The sequence below is a fragment of the Neoarius graeffei genome, chromosome 9 (assembly GCF_027579695.1).
Source record: "Neoarius graeffei isolate fNeoGra1 chromosome 9, fNeoGra1.pri, whole genome shotgun sequence".
In the NCBI taxonomy this organism is placed as follows: Eukaryota; Metazoa; Chordata; class Actinopteri; order Siluriformes; family Ariidae; genus Neoarius; species Neoarius graeffei.
The window spans coordinates 92,617,717-92,627,538 of record NC_083577.1 but is presented as its reverse complement, the minus strand read 5'-3'; the positions used below and the strand labels follow the sequence as shown (position 1 = coordinate 92,627,538).

General features: G+C 39.8%; 1 protein-coding gene across 1 annotated transcript in view; it reads left to right on the top strand.

Moving 5' to 3' along the window:
- Positions 1 to 3,912, top strand: part of LOC132892088 (UDP-glucuronosyltransferase-like) — a 74,091-nt gene extending 70,179 nt beyond the window's left edge. The window contains exon 5 of the mRNA XM_060930474.1: positions 2,803 to 3,912. Coding sequence (XP_060786457.1) covers positions 2,803 to 3,082 — 280 coding nt within the window. The 3' untranslated portion in view covers positions 3,083 to 3,912. The remainder of the gene's footprint in view (positions 1 to 2,802) is intronic.
- Positions 3,913 to 9,822: the final 5,910 nt, after the last annotated feature.

Here is a 9,822-nt window from a genome sequence, read left to right as displayed (position 1 = left end):
CTTGGTCTCAAAAATCAGCAGACAAAGTCTTTGCAGACAAAGACACACAGCCATAAGTTCATTCCAGGAAGGAAGTTAACCAAGAGTTCATTCCAGGAATGGAGCCAGTCTTTTGAGCGTGAAATCTCTTTGAGACATGACTAGGTTTTTAAGAGGCTAGAACACCTTTTTTAATACATTTTCCAAAGACTCCTCCTGCTTTTGATACATCATCGTTAATACCTCCCCAAATGGAATGACCCTGACATCATCCATGGTTTACTAATTACTTTCAATTATTTTTTGTCTAATTTCATTTCAGCCATTGCCTCCTGTCCTTTTGAACTTTGAGCTACATCACTTTGAACTTAGGGTTACCTCAAGTCCACATTTCCCCTGTCTGCTTTTAGCTTATTCTTAGTTTGACCATCTGGAACCTCTTCCTTAACATATAGCTGTTCTAAGCTCCAATTTACTCAGTTATTTTCTTACTATTATCCCAAAATTAAGCTTTTCTCTCTCAGCAAAATGTGTATGCATCATGATGTTCTCAACTCTACACCTCTGTCCTGTTGTTTCTGTCGATATCAGGACCATTTTTTCGACCACATTTCTATAGTTCCAGCTCATTCACAGTGGATTTGCCACATAACTGGATTAAAAACATGTATAATTGTTGATATGGTGACATTTTCTTCAGGTGTTTTCACACTTATAGTTCATTTGCTCTGGTCTGTGTCAGCTGATGACTTTGTGAACTTGGAGCATTTTCCACTTCGTTCAGTTTCTTTTCACACAGAAGAAAAATCCAAGTGAACCAAAATGCATCAATACAAACCATGTGAGAATGTCCACTCCGCTTATTGGTCAGATGTGTCTTGGGTGAGAGCAAGAAAGTAAATGCAGGAAGAAGGTCCTGTGCTCTGGACTAGTGCATATTTCTGTGATAAAAACACTGCTATGGAATTTAACATGGAGCAATGGTAGAGTTGGCATTTGCTCAGAACCGTGGTGATCAACAAACTTGACTTGACTTGATTACCTGTGCAGTACACCAGGCAAAACGATAGCAGCAGAACAACACACACACTTTGAGGAAACATCTTGAAAATACTATACTGCTTCACACTTTGCAAAGAAGATATGCTGCCTTCAGACGACTGAGCAGAACAAGGGAGCTAATATTAAGCAATGTGCAATGACATGCTAACCGTCAACATGTTAAACTGAAGATGGCTACAGGAGCCGTTTAGCTCAACCCTGTGGCATACACCTGGTAGTTGGGTCGGATTGAGGTCGGATCACATTCCCAAGATAAATAAACGGCTCCAGGGGTCATTTGGCACTGGACTGAGACTATCTCCTCCCAAGGGTCTCAATGCAATTGTTTTGGTCAGCACCTCAGTGTGATTACTGTGTTCACATCTGCCCAAACAAATCTGGCATGGATGAGGGGGGGCACACCTGGTGTGCGCCCCCCTCATCAAAAAGGAAAAAAAAAAAAGTTTTAGTATTGCAGATACTGAGATATGCCCATCGGTTTTTTTTTTGTTGTTTGTTTTTTGTTCTTTTTTTATTTATAAGGTTTACAAAATAAACAAAATAAATCATTATGTGGGATTGAGCTGAAGAGTTTATGGTTTAAATTTATATTTAATAGTAGGTCCTAGCTTAGGTTTTTTTCGCTTGTGGCACAAATGCAGTAAAAAGTAAGCTGGGCGAGTCCTGTTGGATTTTAACAGGGTGCAGGAATTTCATGCATCGACATAATAACAGTGTGGGCTGACTTAGCATTGGAAAGGGAAAAAGCTAAGGTTGAGCAGTTGCAGTTGGACATAGTGAGGGAAGGGAAGGCACGTGAGTAATTGTTAGCCAGTAGTAGAAGTGGATCAACTGGTTTTGACTGCGCTGAAAGCTTGAGGCTGCTGCCTAGATTTGATGAGAAGGATCCAGACACATTGTTTGCATTGCTTGAGCGTGTGGCACAAGTTAAAGGATGGCAGGATAACTGAAAGATCATAAAACTATGATGTTTCAGTGTGTGTTCGCAGGAAAGGCCCAGAGAGCTTTTTCTGCCCTTAGTTCTGTTGAAAGTGGCAATGATGCTAAAGTTAAAGCTGCAGTTCTAAAAGCATATGAATTAGTCCCAGAAGCATGCAGGCAGACGTTTAGGAACTGGAAGAAGGGGGACAAGCGAACTCATGTTGGACTTGCACAGCATATTTTTGGCTCATTTTACCCACTGGTGTTCTGCCTCTGGGGTGGACACTTATCAGGATTTGTGTGATTTAATTGTATTAGAGCAGTTTAAGGTTTCATTACCTGCCCACCTTGCCACTTACATTAATGAGAGAAAGGTGAAGACAGCTACATGCTTTAACACATGCTGGTGGTTCAGTAATTGGTCAAGTCCACAGAGGCAATCAGCAGATGGAGAATTTCTCCAGCGTCAGTGTAACTTTACATTTTCCGCCATCTTCAGGACAGAGGAGTTTACACTTTTGTGGTTTCTTGCTAACGTGACAACCTGTGCTTTATTTATTTAATTCATTTTTTTGTCTTATTAACTACAAGGGAAAGAGAAGCTGGTGAGGGAATGATTGTTTATAACTGCTATAAAAATTTAAATCATTGGGGGAGAAAAAAAAAACCTCTTGGGCAATTTGTGCTCTTACAGGAAATGGCCATCTTTGGGGTGGTAACAGTAACTTTGTTTCTCTCCCAGGCATTGATTGTTTTCCTATAACAGCACTACAGTGTTTTATATTAAACAATCTTTGGTGTGCTTCATACTGATGAAGACTGTTGTTTTTCCATTAATAGCTACAAAGAAAAGATAACAAAGCTGTCTATGATCCATAACGACCGTCCCATCGAACCGCTGGACTTGGCTGTGTTCTGGACCGAGTTTGTGATGAGACACGGAGGGGCTGAGCATCTGAGACCAGCCGCTCACCACCTCAACTGGATCCAGTACCACAGTCTCGACGTCATCAGCTTCCTCCTGCTCTTTCTTGCCACTGTCGCTTTTATCAACATCAAAATCTGTGTGTTCTGTTTCAGGAAGTGTTTCAAAAGGACTCAGAAGACCAAAAAGGAGTGAAGCAGCCAGTGAATGATCAGGAAACTAATCAATTTGGTGTTGTCTATAACAGTGATGATTTCTGGGTATGACGTTATATTGTGATGTAATCTAAAATATTCATTTTAATATTCACAGGTGCCAACACTTACATAGCAATAGCCATAGCATTACATTGCCATAGCAATTACAGTTCATAACTTGCTATGGAGGCATTTTAAAATATATACATATCTATGATTCTTAACATTTTCAGCTAATGCAGCACTCAAATGCGAGACAAGTAAGCTGATGTACAATGATAGGTGAAAGATGTAGTAGTTGCTGAGAACACTTATTTTCATCTCAGTGAACTTTGACCTGCAAATTAATGAGTCTTCATCAAGCCAATAATTATTAAATATCAACACTGAAATTATATCAATTTTTTTTTAAATTGTTGCTTGATGAATTGCTACAATCACACCTACCAGATCCAACGTACAGGTCATGTGTACAACCTGACTCTATCACATGCTACTGAGAAATATGAAATTAAAATCAGTTCATTTCTGTGGCCAAAAAGGTGGAACATACTTTTCTTGTTTTTAAAAACAAACTTAAATAAATAAATAAATAAATAAATAAATAATGAGTGTTTTGCATTTCTGTGCAAATTCTGTTTTTTTTTTTCTTTCTGTAATGCAAATTTACTTTTGAGCAATTTTGGCATCTCTGAATATTAAAAACCCATCTTGGATCACTTTTTAAAGATATAAACATGAGCGAAAGTGTTTCAGCATTATTCTAAAAAAACTACTGAAGGTGCTCCTCTTAACACAGATGCACTAATAAACAATCTTCTAATTTTCCCTCATGTTTAAGTTCATTCTGTTCAAATATGCAGAGTTGACGTATTGAGTTGGATGATTATCGTACTGTGAATTTAATGCTGTTCTACCTCTTGAACATCACTAACTCTGCCTGGCCTGACATGCTGTAGATGACTAAAGCTGATCAAATTAACCACAATTCATTAGTGTACTGTATAAACATGCAGGAAAAGACGAATGTAACTATAGATGCATTTCATTTCATAAACATTTGAGCTGAAAGTGTTTAAACAATGCCATTTCATTTAGCAAGTAAATAAAATGTTTTTAGTTTTCTATTACATAAGCTAGTATTAGCACAAGTGCAGTGTCCATATTAAACATCACATTTGTAATGGAACTGAAAGTGGAAATTTTTTTGTTTAGAATTGAAAGGTTTTCCCAGTCAGAATGCTGGTAGCTTAGTCTGGTTAACACCAGACCATATCACAAGTGAAATATGGTCTGGAATCCGCCTATTGAATTTCTCGTAGGGGAGGTGTGGTTTACGATTGTCAACGGCCATTTATTGGACGTTGCGAATGTCTATCATTTGGCGTATACATAGCCCATGGCCAATCATGGCAGTTGTACCCGGTGACGTAGTTAGAGCAAAGAAGAGAAGGAAAGAGAAAGATAAGGCAAAACAAAAATAATTAAAAAAATTCAGAACAGTGTCTAAAGCTTGATCGAAAGTTTGGTTCGTATCGCTCGCCGCCATGTTAAATGTGATCCATAAACAGTCCCAAATAAACTACAAGCGTCCGTTTGTCGAGTAGTACGCATCACCGTCTTTCCACCCCTCCCCACTCTCTGATTGGCTCCCTAACTCAGGCGAGCCTTTAGACCATAGTTTCCATGCTGTCTTTTCAGATCGGAATGATTGTGCAAAGCAGCATGGGATTTTCCAGGCTACTGGTAGCTAGCACTGACTAGCTAAATGATTAGCTGATTGCAACATTTGAAAGAACAGATGTACTTGTAAAAAACATGTGACTGAATATCCTTATCCCACAGCACTCTATTTCTTGAATCTGATTGGTCAGAAGATGTGGATTAATTTTCTATAGCAGAAGCTCTGATGGTTATTCAGAGGTTTATATTGATGGACTGTTCTAATACGTTATCATTTCTATGGCAACAACTTATTAAAACAGATTTATTAAACAGAAAAGCTCTCTTAAAGTAAGGCAAAGTTTATTTAATATTTATGGAACGAGTCTCCAGTGTCAGAGGAGTTTACACTTTGCAGTTTCTCAGGAACAGGACAAGCTGCATTTTTGGTTTGGTTTGTTGTTACTTTTGAGAGAGAGAGAGAGAGAGAGAGAGAGAGAGAGAGAAAAGAGGCTTGTGAGGAAATGACTGTTTATAGCTACTGAAACTGTAACTGTAACTACAACCCCGATTCCAAAAAAGTTGGGACAAAGTACAAATTGTAAATAAAAACGGAATGCAATAATTTACAAATCTCAAAAACTGATATTGTATTCACAATAGAACATAGACAACATATCAAATGTCGAAAGTGAGACATTTTGAAATTTCATGCCAAATATTGGCTCATTTGAAATTTCATGACAGCAACACCTCTCAAAAAAGTTGGGACAGGGGCAATAAGAGGCTGGAAAAGTTAAAGGTACAAAAAAGGAACAGCTGGAGGACCAAATTGCAACTCATTAGGTCAATTGGCAATAGGTCATTAACATGACTGGGTATAAAAAGAGCATCTTGGAGTGGCAGCGGCTCTCAGAAGTAAAGATGGGAAGAGGATCACCAATCCCCCTAATTCTGCGCCGACAAATAGTGGAGCAATATCAGAAAGGAGTTCGACAGTGTAAAATTGCAAAGAGTTTGAACACATCATCATCTACAGTGCATAATATCATCAAAAGATTCAGAGAATCTGGAAGAATCTCTGTGCGTAAGGGTCAAGGCCGGAAAACCATACTGGGTGCCCGTGATCTTCGGGCCCTTAGACGGCACTGCATCACATACAGGCATGCTTCTGTATTGGAAATCACAAAATGGGCTCAGGAATATTTCCAGAGAACATTATCTGTGAACACAATTCACCGTGCCATCCGCCGTTGCCAGCTAAAACTCTATAGTTCAAAGAAGAAGCCGTATCTAAACATGATCCAGAAGCGCAGACGTCTTCTCTGGGCCAAGGCTCATTTAAAATGGACTGTGGCAAAGTGGAAAACTGTTCTGTGGTCAGATGAATCAAAATTTGAAGTTCTTTATGGAAATCAGGGACGCCGTGTCATTCGGACTAAAGAGGAGAAGGACGACCCGAGTTGTTATCGGCGCTCAGTTCAGAAGCCTGCATCTCTGATGGTATGGGGTTGCATTAGTGCGTGTGGCATGGGCAGCTTACACATCTGGAAAGACACCATCAATGCTGAAAGGTATATCCAGGTTCTAGAGCAACATATGCTCCCATCCAGACGACGTCTCTTTCAGGGAAGACCTTGCATTTTCCAACATGACAATGCCAAACCACATACTGCATCAATTACAGCATCATGGCTGTGTAGAAGAAGGGTCCGGGTACTGAACTGGCCAGCCTGCAGTCCAGATCTTTCACCCATAGAAAACATTTGGTGCATCATAAAATGGAAGATACGACAAAAAAGACCTAAGACAGTTGAGCAACTAGAATCCTACATTAGACAAGAATGGGTTAACATTCCTATCCCTAAACTTGAGCAACTTGTCTCCTCAGTCCCCAGACGTTTACAGACTGTTGTAAAGAGAAAAGGGGATGTCTCACAGTGGGAAACATGGCCTTGTCCCAACTTTTTTTAGATGAGTTGTTGTCATGAAATTTAAAATCACCTAATTTTTCTCTTTAAATGATACATTTTCTCAGTTTAAACATTTGATATGTCATCTATGTTCTATTCTGAATAAAATATGGAATTTTGAAACTTCCACATCATTGCATTCCGTTTTTATTTAGAATTTGTACTTTGTCCCAACTTTTTTGGAATCAGGGTTGTAGAATCAGATTAAAAACTATGACATGTTCTTTCATAAAGTGAAAAATATGAATTGTGGACAAACAGCTGTGACATCTCATCTCATTATCTGTAGCCGCTTTATCCTTCTACAGGGTCGCAGGCGGGCTGGAGCCTATCCCAGCTGACTATGGGCGAAAGGCGGGGTACACCCTGGACAAGTCGCCAGGTCATCACAGGGCTGACACGTAGACACAGACAACCATTCACACTCACATTCACACCTACGCTCAATTTAGAGTCACCAGTTAACCTAACCTGCATGTCTTTGGACTGTGGGGGAAACCGGAGCACCCGGAGGAAACCCATGCGGAGAACATGCAAACTCCGCACAGAAAGGCCCTTGCCGGCCCCGGGGCTCAAACCCAGGACCTTCTTGCTGTGAGGCGACAGCGCTAACCACTACACCACCATGCCGCCCCAGCTGTGACATAAGAAGAATAAAACACTTGGAGACGTGCCGTTATAGGGAATTCATCACACTCAGTATTTTCCTTGATCAGTACAACACACACTTTTATTCCTTACTTTTTAATATTTCAACATCAACAATTTGAGCATTTTTTTAACTTGTGATAATGAAGAAAACATCTGTGAAATCCAACATAACAAAATTGTTTTGTTGTTATAAATTACTTTTTTCCATCTTCATTTTTGTCCTAACAGTGTACAAACTTTTGTACTCAGCTAGTTGGTGATACTGAAATATCACTTCAATTTAAAGCTAAATGGACCATAAGAGGGGCGGCACGGTGGTGTAGTGGTTAGCACTGTTGCCTCACAGCAAGAAGGCCCAGGTTTGAGCCCCGTGGCCGGCGAGGGCCTTTCTGTGCGGAGTTTGCATGTTCTCCCCGTGTCTGTGTGGGTTTCCTCTGGTTTCCCCCAAAGACATGCAGGTTAGGCTAATTGGTGGCTCTAAATTGACTGTGAGTGTGATTGGTTGTTTGTCTCTGTGTCAGCCCTGCAATAACCTGGCGACTTGTCCAGGGTGTACCCTGCATCTCGCCCATAGATAGGCTCCAGCTTACCTGAAACCCTGTAGAACAGGATAAGCGGCTACAGATAATGGATGGATGGATGTGACATATCATTTTACACATGCCTTTAAGAGTTAATAATTTTTGTTTGTTTTCGTTTTTCACTATTACACTTTTACAAATTCCCCTTTAACTAAAAGACGGGAGGGAAATACCCAATGTGTCGGTTTCTTTCACATCTGCACCTGCTAGCACTCAAGACTCCACTTCCCAGAATTCACAGCATCCTTCAAATATGGCTGCCACATACAATATCCATCCATCCATCCATCCATTTTGGCAAAGCACAACAGTGACATGGCCGCTCTGACAGCTTCAGCCATCAAAGTCTCTAGGGAACATTACAGTAGTGGTTTCCCATTACCAACCATTCACAATCACCAGAGCCACCAATTAACCTAACCTGCATATCTTTGGACTGTGGGGGAAACCAGAGCACCGGGAGGAAACCCACGCAGACACAGGGAGAACATGCAAATTCCACACAGAAAGGCTCCCGTCGGCCACTGGGCTCAAACCCAGAACTTTCTTGCTTTGAGGCGACAGTGTTAAGCACTTACACCACCATGCCACCCATACAAAATCAGTTGTCCTGCATCCCATCACTCATGGTCTCCAGAGTTCTAATCACACACACCTGAACTCCATCACTTCACAGTCACACTGGTACACTATTTAAGGACATCAGTTCTCTTAGCTCATTGTGACGTATATGCTCAGTTCCTTGTGTCTGACTTTACCAAGCAATCTATAATTGTTCTGCTGATTCTGGTTTGACTTCTTTTTTTTTTTAACTTTGTGTCTTGATATTGCCTCTGAAATCCTGTTTGTGCCTTGCCTGACCATTGCCTGTTTGTTTGTTTTTTATCCTGTTTTCTGCCTAATGGCATTTATCTGCCAGTTTGCCTGAATAAACTCTTTTTCAGCTTTTATATCCATCTGTCACCTGCTTACCTGACAGTTTATTAATTAAAGAGCATATTTTTGTTGTTTACTAATTATATTTTATATCATTGGTGTAGAAATGATCCAGCAGAATATATTTTCAAAACATTATATTTTGATATTGATTCCACTGATAGAATTCTTTGTTGTTGTGTTTTGTCAGTACACATTAGGGTGGTCCCCAAATTTTTTTTTTAGGATTTTGTTACGACCACCTTACCTTTTTTTTTACATTGCCTAAAAGAAGTTATTGTGCAAAATTTGGTTAAGATTGAACAATGTTTAGAGGTGCCACAAAGCCATTAAAGTTTTCACTCAAGACACAATATAAAATAATGTGGCTTATTTACTGTTTCATATTAATACAAACAATACAGTAATATAACTTCCTGTGTTCAAAGTAACAATAGCTATTACTTGTCTGTGATTTTCTAAACCCTTCGGTATTCTGGTATCTTGTGGAGATAAAAGAACACACTAAGGACTTCCCGAGCAGAAGGAAGCTTTCTCCCAGACAGTTCCTTGGAAGTGCGACCGATTAACCAAACATAATTGTCCTTTCTGGTTTTGTGCTTTGCACCACCGGTGCTACTTGTATTACTGTTGCTAGCCATCTGAAAAACATAGAAAGAAAAACATTCACAACTTCATCAGCATATTATGATCAGTGCTCATTGTTTAAGAACCCCTTAGTGCATGAAAGTTAACCTTCTATCAGTCTATAAACTCTTCCTGCCTCTTCTTTTTCATAGAAGTGGCGTATTCCCTCTAGAACTGTGACTTTTGGGGGGGTTGAGATCTTCTCTGCAACAGTCTACGCACCAACTAATGTTAATGGCTTAACCCGATTTGCAACCTCATGTGGCACCTCTAAATATTAACCAATTTTTCTGAAATTTTGCTTGTTG